This window comes from Phoca vitulina, unplaced genomic scaffold (genome assembly GCF_004348235.1).
Source record: "Phoca vitulina isolate PV1807 unplaced genomic scaffold, GSC_HSeal_1.0 scaffold11, whole genome shotgun sequence".
Lineage (NCBI taxonomy): Eukaryota > Metazoa > Chordata > Mammalia > Carnivora > Phocidae > Phoca > Phoca vitulina.
In genome coordinates this window covers 46,643,381-46,660,743 of record NW_022589714.1, presented here as the reverse complement: position 1 = coordinate 46,660,743, position 17,363 = coordinate 46,643,381, and the positions used below count along the sequence as shown (strand labels likewise).

General features: G+C 36.0%; 1 protein-coding gene across 2 annotated transcripts in view; it reads right to left on the bottom strand.

Moving 5' to 3' along the window:
• Positions 1-17,363, bottom strand: part of SRPK1 (SRSF protein kinase 1) — an 81,518-nt gene that overhangs the window by 28,258 nt on the left and 35,897 nt on the right. For both annotated transcript variants that reach the window (XM_032409945.1, XM_032409944.1), the window contains exons 3-6: positions 8,638-8,756; positions 7,007-7,115; positions 5,988-6,075; positions 4,171-4,258 (exon numbers count right to left, since the gene is read on the bottom strand). In XM_032409945.1, coding sequence (XP_032265836.1) covers positions 4,171-4,258; positions 5,988-6,075; positions 7,007-7,115; positions 8,638-8,756 — 404 coding nt within the window. The remainder of the gene's footprint in view (positions 1-4,170; positions 4,259-5,987; positions 6,076-7,006; positions 7,116-8,637; positions 8,757-17,363) is intronic.

Here is a 17,363-nt window from a genome sequence, read left to right as displayed (position 1 = left end):
ACCACTATCTTACACCACATACAAAAATCAACTCAAAATGGAGACTTGAATGTTAAGACCTGAAACCATAAAACTCCTAGACAAAAACATAGGCAATAGGCAGTAAGCTCCTTGGCACTCGTCTTGGCAATGATTTTTTGGATCTGACACCAAAAGAAAGCAAAAGCAACAAAAGCGGAAATGAACAAATAGGACTAAATCAAACTAAAACTGTTCTGCACACCAAAAGAAACCATTAACAAAATGAAAAGGCAATGTACTGAATAGGAGAAAGTATCTGCAAACTACATATCTGATAAGGGGTTAATATATAAGGAATTTGCACAACTCAACAGAAAAAATTTTATTAAAAAATGAGCAGAGGATGTAAATAGACATTTTTCCAAAGACATACAGATGGCCAACAGGGACATGAAAAGGTGCTCAACATCACTAATCAGGGAAACAGAAATCAAAACCACAACAAAGTATCACCTCACACCTGTTAGAATGGTTACTATCAAAAAGACAAGAGATAACAAGTGTTGGTGAGGCTGTGGAGAAAAGGGAACCCTTGTGTGCTGTTGGTGGGAACATAAGTTGGTGCAGAAAACTATGGAAAATAGTATCAAACATTCCTCAAAAGATTAAAAATAGAACTACCATATAATCTAGCAATTCCACTTCTGAGTATTTATCTGAAAGAAATGAAATTGTTACCCCAAATTCATTAAGTTACCAGCATCCTCATGCTCATTACAGCATCATTTACAACAGCCAAGACACAGTCCACCGATGGAAGAATGGATAAAGATGTGTGTGTGCATAAGCTTCCAGTTTAAGATGAGTAAGTCTTGGGGATATAATGTACAGAATGGTGACTACAGTTAACAATACCAACTGTATATTTGATAGTTGCTCAGAAAGTAGATCTTAAAAGTTCACATCACAAGAAGAAAACCTGTAACTATGAGTGGTGATGGATGTTAACTTACTGTGGTAACCATTTGCAATGTACACATTTTTCAAATCATTTATATGTGTACACCCAAAACTAATGCAATGTTCTACGTCAATTTTATCTCAATTAAAAAAACATAAAGACTAGAAGAATTCATAGTCATGGGGTGTCTGGGTAGATTATTCAGGAAGGTCTTGCGTCGGTACAGGCAATAATTAGTCCTCAACTGAACACTGCCCTGGATCTACCTAATAAATCATAAATGTAAAATCCGAAAAGGATCAAACTGTTTCCATGTGATATACCTGCATCCCAGAACAAAACTCAAGACTTATGGGAATACAAAATATCCAGCAGCCAAATGAAAAATCACAATGTATCTATCAAAGATTACAGGCAGGAAAGATGCACGAAAACATAGTTGAAAATTACAATAATCAATCATTCAAAACTAAACCAGAAGTGACATAGATGTCAGAATTAGCAGACAAGGAAATTAAGCAGTTACAGCTATAGTCCATATATTAAAAAGTAGAGACACAGAAAATATATACATCTATATATCTATAAAACACCCAAGTAAGAATGAAAAACTGAAAGAAAAAGAAGTATGCGACATTTGGAGACTGAAACACTATCAGATTAGATACTGGATGACTAAAAACTGGTCCCAGTTTTTTTTAGGTACGGTAATTGTATTGAGGTTATATTTTATTTTATTTTTTTTAAAGATTTTATTTATTTGACAGATAGATACATAGCGAGAGAGGGAACACAAGCAGGGGGAGTGGGAGAGGGAGAAGTAGGTTTCCTGCCGAGCAGGGAGCCCGATGCGGGGCTCGATCCCAGGACCCTGGGACCATGACCTGAGCTGAAGGCAGCCGCGTAACGACTGAGCCACCCAGGCACCCCGAGGTTATATTTTAAAGTCCTTGTCTTTTGGAGATACAATCTGAAAGAATTATGGGCGAAATAATATATCTAAGGTTGCCCACAAAATTAGCAGGAGGTAGAGACAAAACAAGATTAAACAAGATCCTAAAATGTGTAATGGGTCTGTGGAGATTCACTAAACTATTCTACTTTTGTATACATGAAATATACCAAAACAGGATTTTAAAAAATGCAGATTGCTTAAAAAAAAAAAAACACACCCAGAAAACAGAATTTTTAAGTTACTCTATTATGTTCCTAGTTTCAATCTTTGATTTGTTGAGAGAAGCATTACAATTTGACAATGGTATTTTAATCTGTAAGCAGTGATATAAAAATGACCAAGCATTTAGCAGCTTAAGAAACAAAAAGAACTGGATAAAAGGATACATGAAAAAATTTTCTTGGGTAGATGGTGTAAAGAAAAAACACAAAGGGCTGAACACTAATAAGGGTCACATTTAGAGCACGTTATAAGTAAGAGGAGCTAGGAAAAGAGGTAAAATACATACTAGAAATAAGAAGTATCCTAAAGACATAGTAGGTGGTCACATAGATGGCCGAAAAGAATACTCACTGGCTAATGTCAATAGTATATATAGAACAGCTGTCCTTCTTTAATCACTCCCCACCCCTTACCACCTATAGAAGTAGAATGAACCAACTATACTGAAGTATACTGAAGTCTACATAACTTTCTAGTTCAGGGCCCCTTATATTTCAGTATGAGAAGGACAGTGCTCTGGAGATGCTCAGATACAAAGAAAAATACAGATACATGGCTCCATGCAGACATGCTTATGTTGTGAGAAGAGAATAGCATAATCCATTAACCCTTAACTCAGTGCTCTGACTTTTATCCTTTTCAATTTCTAGTAGCAGCAAATAATGCAGTAGCCAAGACAGCTGGGAGACAAGTAGGAGGAAGAGCAGAGAGAAATGGGCTTAGGGCAAAGAGGAACTCAGTGGATAAAACTACAGAGAAACCACCTGGTAATATTTGGAAAATACCTTGGAACTTGAAATTCAAACCCACTAAGATTTCAATAGTTAAAAAAAAAAACCACCCTTCTTCATCAGAGTCAAATAAAGGTACTCAAGCATTACTGAGGAGATTATTTAGAATATTTCTAGTTTTATTTGTAACTTTCCCAAATTAGCAGAGAGAGTTGGCATGACAAACATTACAAGATCAAACAACAGGGAAACAGAATCTAATGGCATCCTATGTATGTTTTTATGTCTTGGTTATTAGCCTTATTATATACACACAGAGTAAGCCACCTACAAAGTGACCACAATAGTCACAAGACTCTTTTAAAATGGATGATTCTTGAAGCAGTTTTCTTCAGACATCAGGGATATGTGATTTGTACTTCTCCAAGGAAATAACTCGCAACTAAATTCAGAATGACAGATAAAAACGTTTCACATTATCACCTGTTCTCTCTCCTCCATTCAAATCTCTTACCATAGTCCACATGATGCCAGAACCATACGTAGCCCACCTCCTTAGAAAGAGATAATTGGCAATTAACAGTGTGTGTTAAGAGAAGCTAAATATGCAGGAAAAGTAGAATGAGAGATGAAATGTCTTTCCTTTTACATTTTTAAATAGTTTATGAACAGGTGGTTTTAGATTCTCCAATCCAAGTGAGATTTTACTTCCTCTTTTATTCTGAAAAGTCTGATAAGCCTTCATAAGCAAGGCTGTTGCAACAACCTCTTAATCAGTTCACCACATGTCACTTTGATATTAACTTATGAAAAAAATCAGGTAAGGTTCCTTTCAACTCTAGAAACTCTAAAAATCCAGATAAAAACATTAAACAAGTCAGTTTTTTCATCTTAATAGAACACAATCACACCTGTTTAGATTCTAAGCATAATCTATATGCACAGCCTCTTCAATGTTGAAGGCCGGTAGATAACACATTGTGTTAAATTTTTCTTTATCCAGTGTTTATCATGAAAAATTACTTCCATTAAAATTTCTGTGCTAATTGATAAAAATCACAGAACCTTTACTAATACAAGGCTAATTAAAAAAAAAAGATTTTCTTTTGACTTTGGTTTAATTTGCCTGGAAAGGGGAAAAAAAGCCTAAAGCAATCCCCTGACAAGTCACAACATATAAACACTATTCACATCTTAGTGTTCAGAAGTTTACAATAACCCAAAGTAGTTTCATTATACTTTGCCTTGAGAAAAGAGCCAAACGCTATTTATATAAATCTGGTTTCCTCTCTTGGAGATAAGGTTATTTCGTGATTTTCAAACAGTTCTTAAAAGGATACGTGTTCCGTTAACTCCTGATATTTTAAAGTCATCTAGTAGTTGAACGACCATTTCTCTATTTGGATCATTAGGGTCTGAATTACGAACCTACAGTGGGAAAGAGACAGTATTTAGCAACAGGGAAAGCGTAGAAATAAGCCAAATAGTGGGGGAGGGAAAACCTACAGCATATGTAACAAAGGATTAATTACTCCCAAGAAAGAGCTCACACACATCTATGAGAAAAACATACTAAAATTTTAATAGCTCAAATAGGCAAAGAAATAAACAGTGCACAAAAGGAAATACAACTGACAAAGACTATTGCTCTAATTCAACCATTTTTCTACTAAAAGTGTGACTCTCAAATTAATTGCTGGTTACCAGACCATGAGGAATTAAGGAGCTTTTATAGGATGCAAAACAACCACTGAACCAACATTCATCACAGTTTACTCAGCTAAACTTTTTTCCCCTCCATAAAAAACCTTCTCAACGAAGGAAGCAAGCAGTATTGACTTAACTTTTGGCACAGGCTCCTATCTTGTCCGACTGGCACTCTGAAAATTACTTTAAGAGCTCTCCTGGTCTAACATCCTCACTTTACAAATGAAAACTCAAGGGCTCAGAAGAAATGGAGTGATGAGCTGGAGGATACACTGGACTAGGGCTGGTCTTAAAGCCCAGGTTTTCTTACTCTAAGTTTAAGCTCCTCCTACCATAACTTCCTAATTTTTAACAAAACAAAAAGTTTTTCTAAAATTTAAGTTTTAAGATATAAAGAAGGAATTAAACAGTGCTTATTTTATGTTATATATTTTTATAATATTTTAAAGCATAAAAAAGATGTTATATGCTTATTCACACTTTACTTTTTTCATTAGTTTTCAGAAGTAGAGTTTAGTGATTCATCAGTTGCATGTAATACCCAGTGCTCATCACATCAAGGAGGCTCATTAAGCCCTCCTTAATGCCCACCACCCAGTTACCCCATCTCCCCACCCACCTCCCCTCCAGCAGCCCTCAGTTTGTTTCCTCTTATGGTTTGCCACCCTCTCTGTTTTTATCTTATTTGATTTTTCCTTCCCTTCCCCTATGCTCATCTGTTTTGTTTCTTAAAATCATATGGTATTTGTCTTTCTCTGATTTATTCTGCTTAGCATAATACCCTTTAGTTCCATCCATGTCACTGCAAATGGCAAGATTTCACTCTTTTTGATGGCTGTGTAATATTCCATTATAGCCATCTATCTATCTCACATTTTCTTTATCCATTCAACTGTTAATGGACATCTGGATATTTTGGCTATTGTCAGACAACTTTACTTTTAACCATAGTAGGAAAGTAAAACATTTTTTGTGCTATCTGGTACATAAAACATGCTCGATAAATATTTTCACTTATTTGAAAGTTTTTTTTAGTGTTTATGATGGGAATCCACCACTTCCCCTACCACAAGCACAGAATTTATAAATATTGTCATCTTCTAGGGCGCCTAGGTGGCTCAGTTAAGCATCTGCCTTCGGCTCAGGTCATGATCCCAGGGTCCTGGGATCAAGTCCCACATCAGGCTCCTTGCTCAGCAGGGAGCCTGCTTCTCCCCCTACCTGCCCCTCCCCCTGCTTTGTGCTCTCTCTCTCTCTCTGACAAATACATACATACATACACAAAATCTTTTTTTAAAAAAAAATACTGTTATCTTCCTCTATCTCTTTAAGGATACTGGAACTTTACAATAAAAATTAGTCACGCCAAAGAGTCTACATTTGGTATGTCTTAATTCAGTAAAACTTACGATGTTTTTCCGTTCACACATATGATCTAATTAATACTCACTGATTTCAGCAACCGGATTTCATCTAGTGCTGTTTCAGTATAATGTTCAGCACTTTTAACTACTTTCATTGCCACAAACTTCTTTCCCCTAAGAAACAAACACAGGCAGTTAAGACTAATGCCCTATCCTCACTTTAGGAAGGTAAAATTTAGTGATAACTGGGAGGCAGTGACAAAAAGTACAAATACTGATTCCATGTATCCCTGTTCTTAAACATAGGCTATTTCTATGCAATCATGTGTACCTGTTAACTGTACTAACTGGCCAGATTTCATTTATAGGAGGAAGAAAATCTGTTCTCGGGTAATCTCAGTCAGCACACATTTTCTCCGAGTTAAAGTCTACCTTCTGAATGCCTCTCTGAATCCAAGTAAAACCATGAAATGGTAATAAATACAGGGGGAAAACCTTATCAAACCAGAAGTGTCCTGTACATCTGCATGTCAAAAGCTAAAAGGTTAAAAGTTTAGAAGAGGCCAGAAGAAATACTTGGGGTGAAACCAAACTGATAAAAAACAAAGTGCATAGTTCTCAATTACTGTCTCATCAAAGACAGACAGTACACTTGTAGGTAAACATCCCATGTTCATTATGTGATTTTTATGTAGGAAAAATTTTAGACTGTATGGTCGAGCAAATCTCTTACCAGAACAAACTACAAGAAAATAATTTCACATAGGTTGGTATAAGACATCATCTAAAACTTTACTCCAATTAAAAAAACTCAAAAATACCCTATGAATTTACATACCATACTTCCATTGAATATTTGTAATGTTTTGAATTTCCGAGTTCCAAGTGCCTTATGGATACTAATTTAATCAATCTTTTATCTCTGAGGCGCTTCTTCCCCAGAGGAAAGACAAATTTGCTCAAGAACATAAAGATCATCAACAACAAAATTCTGATCAAGAAATTGGTCTAGAGCTAGACTGAAGGCTAGATCATCTCTGGAAAATCAGATGAAAACCCTTAGGCATTGCCTAACTAATTCTTTTGCAGGACCACTACAACTTACTGAATATCCCATGATAACCACACTGTTGAAAAGTGTCCCCAGCCCAACTTTCGGATCACATGATATCTCCCATTGAATAGATCTCCGATTTTCACAAGATGATAACCTCCTGGAAGAAACAACAAGAAGGAAACAGTCACTTAAGTAGTAAGAAAAGATATCTCACATTCCATTTTTCAACATCTATACACCATTTATCAAATAAAAATGGTTTCTTCTACATAATCAATTGAACAGAAAAAAATTTTAAGTAAGCCACACAGTATTACTGAACTCATGTTATGAAAAAAAATCTTAGGGGCCCCTGGGTGGCTCAGTTGGTTAAGCACCCAATTCTTGATTTCAGCTCAGTCATGATCTCGGGGTTGTGAGACAGAGCCCTGCGTTGGGCTCTGCGCTCAGCAGCAAGTCCGCTGGAGATTCTCTCTCCCTCTGCCCCTGCCCCACCCCCTGCGTGCGTGTGTGCTCGTGTTCTCTCTAAATAAATCTTCATTTTTAAAAATAAGTAAATCTTAAAAAAAAAATCTTAGAGAATAAGAATGATTTAGAGTAAGCAAGTGATGTTTTGTTGAACAACCAAGTTACTTAAAAAATTAAGTCTTTTTTTTTTTTAAGATTTTATTTATTTGTGTGTGTGTATGAGAGAGAGAGAGAGAGAGAGAGAGAGAGAGAGAGTGCGTGCACAAGCAGCGGGAGCGGCAGGCAGAGGGAGAAGCAGGCTCCCGATGAGCAAGGAGCCCGATACAGGACTCGATTCCAGGGTCTTGGGATCATGACCTGAGCCGAAGGCAGATGCTTAATTGACTGAGCCACCCAGGCATCCCGAAATAAGTCATTCTCAAACAAAAATAAGGTTATGTATCACAATTATTCTTGCCCCTCAATAATTTAATAGATTTATCTAAACATACAAATGTTTATAAATAAAATCTGTTTATAGTTGCAGTCTCAGGATGTATTTTTATGAGGGAGATAAATGAATTCCATTTATTTAACTTAAAAAAAAAAGAAAATAGTTTGTTTTCTAAAACACAACACAACAAAACAAAAACAAGGAAAGCCTGAAAAGGCTGCCAACAGTGGCAGGAATCAAGGTATTTTTACATCTTTGCTTGCTGAGAATAATACAAACCAGGTTCTCCCAGATCGTAAGATACATTCTGGTATCACTTGCTATTAATATTAAGTATCTATAATTCCCGTTTAACTTATCTTAGCAATCATCACTATGAGAAAAAAGTAATGAAAGGTTTTCTGAAAAGTCTATATACCAAATATCATTGGTTACTTCTGGATGATACAGTGTTACAGATGGCTTTTATTTTCTTTTTGTTTAATGTATTTCTGAAATTTTCTACGGTAAATATGCACTATCATTTTTAAGTAGAAAAAAGGGTAAAAATAGATTAATATAAAACCAAGGTTTACTAAATTAAATTGAAGTGAGAAGAAATACTATTTCTTATACTTCAAGTAAAGGATGCAAAAAGCAGAAAACATCAAAACAGCTTACACTCACAGACCAAATATTCAAGTGAATAAGAATAAGTGTTGTATTGAGATAATATATATATACTATACATATATACATGAATCATGTCTTACTTGGTATCTCCTTATCAAAGCCTTACCTTTACAATAATCATTGGGATCTTCCTGCTCATCATCATCAGACCCCAGAATCTCCTCTTCCTGCTCTGGTAGATCACTTTCAGAGTGGGGAGCAGAGCCTCGGTGCTGAGTTTCAGATCTAAGAAATAATACAAATATGTTCATTCCATATGGGCAGAATAAAATAGGACATTAAGAAAATGTCATTATCAAAATGTCTCCCCACTTAACAGATAAAGTAGCCTAAGAAAATATTAGCTATCACTTTATCTTATGTTAGGAAAGTATTTTTTAAAAAAAAGATTTGAAAGAGAGAGGGAGAGAGCGAGTGCGCACGAGTGAGAGGGGCAGAGGGAGAGGGAGAGAGAATCTCAAGCAGACTCTGTATTGAGCCTGACGCAGGGCTGGATCTCACAACCCTGAGATCATCACCTAAGCCGAAACCAAGAGTTGGACGCTTAACCAACCATCCAGATGCCCCAGGAAAAGAATACTAAAAAATAAGTAAGTAAGTAACTAACTAAATAAATAAAAATCAGTACACGATTAAATAAAATCTGGGAAATACATAAAAGCACAAAGGGAAAAAAATTACTTGAAACTCAATATCCAAACAAAATTGCTGATAAACTATTATATTTTCTTTCAGTATTTTCCTATATTTTTATGAAAATATGTATCTGTAATCACATACTATATAAACAAATTGGTATCCTGCTTTTCCTATTATATTTTAAAGTTTTCTCCTCATTCCTATGCAATCTCTTAAATCTTACATATTTTCCTTAGATGTATCACCACTTACTTTGGCACATTCTGCTCAGATGGACATTTAACTTGTTTCTAATTTTTTACCACTAAAAATAAAGCTGATGAGTATTTTTGGATAATCTTTATTCTGCATTCAGAATTACTTCCCTGAAGTTAAACCACCAGGTAAGGATAGAAACATTCTCCTTATTTATAAAAACAACATGTTAAATATAGAAAATTTGGAAAATAATTATTTTGTTTTAAAACACTTCTATTCTGAACAAATTAATATTTTAAACTATTTCCTTCCAGCCTGTGGCCATGAACAGCTTTTAGAATTATTATGTAAGTATGACTTTTCTAAAGAGCTGAGTTACATTTCCTGCCATATATGGGCTTTTGGTACTTCAGTACTAACAGGTTTGGGAAACTTAGCTTATTTGATAGGTAAAAATGGGTTTCTCATTTTATAATGAATAAAAAATTTTTACTAATTCCTTTCTCTACATGCCATCAATTAGTTGTATCAAAATTTTTGTGCACTACGAAGGTCAGAGGCAGAAAGACTTGGATTTGTATTCAGGTTTGACACTTATTAGTTGCCTGCTTTATAAATTATAGTTTTAAGCAAAATAAGCAGGGTATACAACATTCCTTTTAGTAGTTGCAGGAAAAGGAATTTTAATCCCTATTTTTTCAATATTTTACCTTTTCATCATTGTTTCATCAGATTTTCAAAAGATACAATTTAACTTAAAAAAATTTTTAATAGCAAAACCAGTTATATGGGCTATTGAGACATAAGAAATACCTTGGCAAGCATAACTAATGATTCAGATTTAGATTTTTGGTGACCTTTCCAACCTGCCTCAATTCTTGGTACTTTTTTGTCTTCCAGGAATGCAAAAGTAGCTATCAACCACACGATTCAAAATGTGTTCATTTTTAGTGAAAACAGGTCTTTGGAAAACTTATTTAGTAAAGAACTAACTGGCCCACTTTCCTAGGTAGAAATAATGAGTCTGAATGAATATTCCTAAATTTAAGATTAAGATGAATTTCTAAAACAGATTCTCTGATTTCAAAATTGTGCCTTTTACAATTAAAATTACAAAAAATAAAATAAAATTACAATTTTATGAGAACTACAATTGTGAAACTTTTGAAAAGCAGTGAAATATAAGTAGGAAAACCAGACATAAAAATGCTGAAATATTAGAATCCTACAAATATCATGGGATTCATAATGTTAAAAAATTATTTTTAAAAGATTTGGACATTCTTGGAAGCAAATATTTGTGAAGAGTATTTTAGTATAAGTAGAATTCCCAGTTAAAGGATTCCAGGTTCAAGAGTTACGAATTGCAAGTCACAATGTGAAATACAAGTCTCTACCCTGACATGTGTTGGGACAGAAGAAACTCTCCTTACTCTAAAAACAATAGAGAAAGATTACTTAAGGCTGGGGGGGGGGGGGATCCTATTTTTTAACTTTTAAATGTCATTTTAAAAATATACTAAATTTACATTTAAGTTTTAATTTCAAACATATAATGTCTTAATATGTAGTCATCTCTCTGTGGTGATGTCCCGTCCCTTCAGTCCCACAGTCTTCCTCTCTTGATTTACTCCTTCATTTCATAGTGCACATTTATCAGTAACTTCTAGAGAATGAGCGCATGGTAGGTTAAGTTTAAGATCTCTCTTATTATTTTATCCTCACCCTTGATTGCTGGTCTGGGTATAAAATAAATGCTCTGTTGCCTTCTAGCTTTCAGTGGTGCTGTTGACAAGTCCAACCAATGCCTTCTGATTTCTTGAGTCTCCAAACAGGACTTGTTTTCCTCCCTCGGTGTTTTTTGTTTGTTTTTTAAGGAGTTTCTCTTTAATCCCCATGTTCTGAAATTTCCTGAATGGCTTTTAAAAAATCCAGCTTGCAAAGTACTTTCTGTGTAATTACTTGCAAGACAGAGATTTAGTTCTGAGAAAATTTCCTGTATTTCAATGTAAATTTAATCCTCTTCATTTTGTCTATTCTCTCTGGAGCATGTTTTCTCAGACGCTGGACCCTCTGACTCACCACATTAATTTTCTTACATTTTCTATCTCCTTAGATTGTGTTGTTGTTCTACTTTCTAGATTTATCTAACTTATGTTGTCTATTACATTTCTACCGTATTTTTAATTTCCTACACTTTTTAAAAAAATAAACTCTATGCCCAACATGGGGCTTTAACTCACAACCCTGAGATCAAAAATCCTATTTCTACCAATTGAGCCAGCCAGGCACCCCATTTTTGCTCCTGAATGTTCCTTTTTCACAGACTCCTGCATAGTTTCAATGACGCACTGTCTTTTCCCTTAAGGATACTAGTTAATAGTTTTATGTTTCCTTCTGATCCTGTATCATCTTGGCTTTCTCAAACTACCCATGTTTTACTAATGCCATACTTTTGTAAATGATGTCCATCATGGAGTATCAGACAACTGAAAAAAGTCTCTGTCATAAAAAGACAAAAACAAAAGAAAAATTTTGAGGAAACAGAGACAGTTACTATTAGATAATGAGGACAATATGGTGATATGATTAAAGAATTCAGAATCACTGAAACTTTCATTGACGATGGGCGTTAAGAATAAAGAGTAATACTACAGAAAGAAATTTCAGCTTATTAATATTAGGAACTAAAACCCATTCCTCCTAGAACAAAAAAGGGGAGTTCTAAAATAGTTTCAGTCTGTGCTTTTAAATTCCTCATACCTACACTTCAGGTCTCAAATTTTGCTATTCGTGTGCAGAAGAAAAAAATTATGTCAGCACTTTGAAGAACTTTAAAGCTCTCAAAGCATATAAAATTTAACCCAGTACATCTACAAAATCTCATATTAGTTGAAATGGACAATGGATCAAATTTTAATAGCAGTATGATTTCAAAAGAGATAACCTGATCCAAACAGCAGTACTGTTAGAAATAGCAATATACTTGGCTAGGGTACAGAATGAAGCCAAGGCAAAAATCTGTGAGGAAGGCAGAAAGTAGTGGAAAAGTTTGACAGTTTTGCTCCTCTCATATTTCCAAGCCAGACTTGACACAGAAGGAGTAAGAACAGACAAATGATAAAAACCATATTAGTCAGGGTGTTCCCCCTTACTTCAAGGATCTTTTCAATTCAGATTCCATTTCTGGTATAATCCTCATTCCTAACCATCCTTTACCCCAATCTTGAATCACCCAAATAAATAGTAAAACCAAAGTGCCAAACAAAAATTTACGGTCTTTTGTGAGCAAATACTATATATTCATAATTGCCATAAAGAATATGCTACTTGTGAGTTTTCACTTATACATTTCATGAATTTATATATTAACATTAGCTACATGAGCTTCCCACTGCCCCCCGCCTTTTTTTTTTTTTACCAAGTCTATTACTAACCCACTAAATTGGTTTATAACCTACCAGTGGGTTGGTTTGAAAAACACTGTCCCAGAAATTATTTTTAACTTCTTTAGAGAGATATAATTCACATGCCATAAGTTCACCAATCTAAAGCATATAATTCAGTGGTTTTAGTATATTTACAGAGTTGTACAATCTCACCACAATCTGAATTTAGAAAATTTTCATCACTCCGACAAAAAACCCAATCCCATTAGCAGTAACTCACCATTCTACTCTTCCTTTAGACTCTGGTAACCACTACTCTACTTTCTGTCTCTATGAATCTGACTTTTCTGGACATTTCATGTAAGTGGAACGACTCAATATATGGTCTTTTCTAACTGACTTCTTTCACATAGCATAACGTTTTTCTAGGTTCACCCATGTTGCGGGATGTATCAGTACATCATTACTTTTTATGAATAATATTCCATTATATGGCTAGACCGCATTTCATTTATCCATTCATCAACTGATGGACATTTGGGTTGTTCCCATTTTTTGGCTATTATGAGTCACACTGCTATGAGCACCCTAGAAGAAGCACATGTGACCATGTTTACAGCAGCACTGTTCGTAATTACCCAAAGCAGGAAACTAAATCTCCATCAAGAAGAGAATGGATAGGAGTGCCTGGGTGGCTCAGTCGTTAAGTGTCTGCCTTCAGCTCAGGTCATGATCCCAGCGTCCTGGGATCGAGCCCCTCATCCGGCTCCCTGCTCCACAGGAAGCCTGCCTCTCCCTCTCCCACTCCCCCTGCTTGTGTTCCCTCTCTCACTGTGTCTCTGTCAAATAAATAAATAAAATCTTTTTTTTTTTTAAAGAATGGGTAAGTCATGGTATTTTGATATAATGAAATATTATATCCAAAAAAATGAATGAATTACATGCATAAAACAGCATGAAGGAATTGCACAAACAAGATGGAGTGAAAATAGCAAGATGCAGAATATATACATCACTTTAACCAAATTTAAAACACACACAAAATGGCCAATATATAGTTAAAATATAAAGAAATACAGAACTGCAACTAGTAAAGATCTAATATACACTAGAGTGATTACAGACAAAACTGTATTACACACATTAAACTTTCTTTAAAAAAAAAAAGTTTATTATTCATGTAACATCTACAGCCAATGTGGGACTTGAACTCATCACCCCGAGATCAAGAGTTGCATGCTCTGACTGAGCCAGCCAGGTGTCCCCAAACATTAAACTTTCTAAGAGACTAGATCTTTTTTCTTTTTAAAAGATTTATCCATTTATTATTTGAGAGAGAGCAAGCGAGCATGAGTGGGACGAGGAGCAGAGGGAGAGGGAGAGAATCTCAAACAGACTCTGTGCCAAGCCTGACACAGGGCTCAATCCCATGACCCTGATCATGACCTGAGCCAAAATCAAGAGTTGGAAGCTTAACCAACTGAGTCACCCAGGCACCTTGAGACAAGATCTTTAAAAAAAAAAAAATTTTTTTTTTTAATTTAAAACATTTAAGTACCCTTTTGCTCTTTTTTTTTCTTTTAAAGTAAACTAGCCCAGCATGGGGGCTTGAACTCATGGCCCTGAGATCAAGATTCCCATGCTCTAGGACTGAGCCAGCCAGGTGCCCTGAGACTAGATCTTAATTGTTCCCACCACTAGAAGAAATGATAATTATGTGACACAACAGATGTTAGCTAATGCTATAATGGCAATAATACTGCAATACAAATGTATCAAGTAAATATGTTTTACACTTTAAATTTACACAATATTATATGTCAACTATATCTCAAAAAAAGCTGAGAAAAAAAGTAATTAAAACAAGATAAAAAAAACAAATTCAGGGTAACTATAAATTTTACAGTGGAGCTACAATACAAGGATATGATCAAGGAGGAGTACACATGCTCATCAACTGTATGATAATTTAATACATTATATTGATATACTTCTATGTGTAACTTCATATTTAGTTTCCCAAACACATCCAAAAAAAGATCCCCAAATTGGGCATACCATAAAACACAATAAAAATATCTTAGATCTTGATTTAAAGAGGAAATGAAATTTAAAATTTCAAAGTAGGGGCGCCTGGGTGGCTCAGTCGGTTAAGCGTCTGTCTTCGGCTCAGGTCATGATCCCTGAGTTCCAGGATTGAGCCCTGCATCAGGCTCCCTGCTCAGTGGGGAGTCTGCTTCTCCCTCTGCCCCTCACCCCATATTACATGTTAAAATCTGTGATAGTTTCACTTGAGAAAAATTTGTAACCATGAATATACCAATTATAAAACAAAAGCTGTTACTCATGAAATATTCACATCATTTAAAAAATAAATAAAATTAAAAAGATACAACTCATTGTTAGGTTGGTAAGAGTGCAGGGACAAGATTGCTACTTTCATACTCTGCTTCATCTGTCCAGCATCACTTCCTTTCAGGAAATTACCCTCTACTATTTGCCAAGGCTGCAATTATATGGCCCTATCCACCCTATCTCCCTACAGGGGTGGATGCATGATCCAAGCAAGATCTAGGATCCTTTTGAGGGGGAAATGATGGATGCTGGGAGCTCTATTTCTGAAATCTTAAGCAATAAGGACCAAGGAGTTGTCCAAAATGATTACTGCTGCCAAGCTGGCAGAGAATTCTGAGAATGAAGTCAAAATAAAGAAAAATAAAGCTAAGATATTTATTGGCTTAGTGGTGGAGAAAAATAGGCACTGAATCTATCTCCAGGGTCCACAGACAACTCCCTACCTATTAATCCCTCTGGATATAGCCTAAGTGAGTTTGAATTTGGGTACTTATAACAAGAAGCATTCTAAATAAGACACATAAACATAATTAGACAATAATCACAACAATTTTAAATTATTTCACTTCTAAATATTTATCCTATAAATTAAGATAAACACACACTTTATACCAATGTCAACTTCCTAGTTTTGTTAATAGTTACATAAGAAGCAACCTATTGGGGGCGCCTGGGTGGCTCAGTTGGTTAAGCGACTGCCTTCGGCTCAGGTCATGATCCCAGGGTCATGGGATCGAGTCCCACATCGGGCTCCCGGCTCAGCGGGGAGCCTGCTTCTCCCTCTGACCCTCTCCTCTCTCATGCTGTTTCTCTCTCGCTCGCTCTCTAATAAATAAATAAATAAAATCTTTAAAAAAAAAAAAAAGCAGCAATCTATTGGGGGAAACTGGAACCTCCCTATATTTGCAACTTCCTGTGAATCTGCAATTATTTTAAAATTTATTTTAAAAGATTTTATTTATTTATTTGACAGAGAGACAGTGAGAGAGGGAACACAAGCAGGGGGAGTGGGAGAGGGAGAAGCAGGCTCCCCGCCGAGCAGGGAGCCCCATGTGGGGCTCGATCCCACGACCCTAGCCAAAGGCAGACGCCCAATGACTGAGCCACGCAGGCGCCCCTATTTTAAAATCTAAAAAGCTCTAAAAATTTGTGGAAAAAATTAAGATATGCACAAAGATTTGGACATAATGATGGTTATCACAGCATTTATTATAGCCAAAAACTAGAAACAAACTTTAAGATGACGGATTGCACAACTATTTATATCATCTTCCTGCTCCAAGCCAACAAAACTAAAATAAAGGAATAAGGTTATAAATCTAAAACGATGTGGAGACAGAAAGAGCAATGTCCTGGTAACCCAGAAAGACAAAGGTAGGATGAGCTACAGTGGTGGAGGGAGACAGCCAACCTGTAATACATAGGTATGATGGAATGCAGGTATGAGATGAGGGATAAAGAAAGAAATTAACTGAAGGTTTGTAAAATAACACTGACACCCTAACAGAGCATAGTAGACAGCCGGGCATTTATCCTGTAGGGCTATTCTCTAAAGAAAATGAACACAAATGGAATAACAAAGACTATCAGTGTGGATGCTGGTACTCCAGAGTAAAGTTCTCCAGATTCTGGTGCCCAGCATCACGGATGACTCTCTACTTATTCACCTTAAAGAAAAATCCTTTCTGGGGACACAAGGCTTTCAATCAGTTCTCTCACGGCTCATCTCATAAATATGACAAGCTGACCAAGTATTAGTAAACATTTGAGGAAAGCCTCCAACCCCCAAAGATAGAGACCAAGATAAATAATTGGAAAACTGATCTGAGAGAAGTGCATTCAGGAAGAACACGATTTTTTTAAAAAAGGTTTTCATTCATTCATTCATTCATTCTGAGAGCGAGTGTGCAAGAGCACAATGCACGAGCAGGGGGTTAGGTGGGGGTGGGGGAAGAGACAGAGGGAGAGCGAGGGGAAGCAGACTCTGCTGAGCTGGGAGCCCGACACAGGGTTTGATCTCAGGACAATTTTTAAAACTACAGTTGGGGGTGCCCAAGTGGCTCAGTTGGTTAAGCGTCTGCTTTTGGCTCAGATCATGATCTCCAGGTCCTGGGATCGAGCCCCATGTCAGGCTCCCTGCTCAGCAGGGAGTCTGCTTCTCTCTCTCTCCCCCTCTGCCCTTCCTCCCTGCTCGTTTTCTTTCTCTCTCAAATAAATAGATAAAAATCTTAAAAACAAACCAAAAAAACCT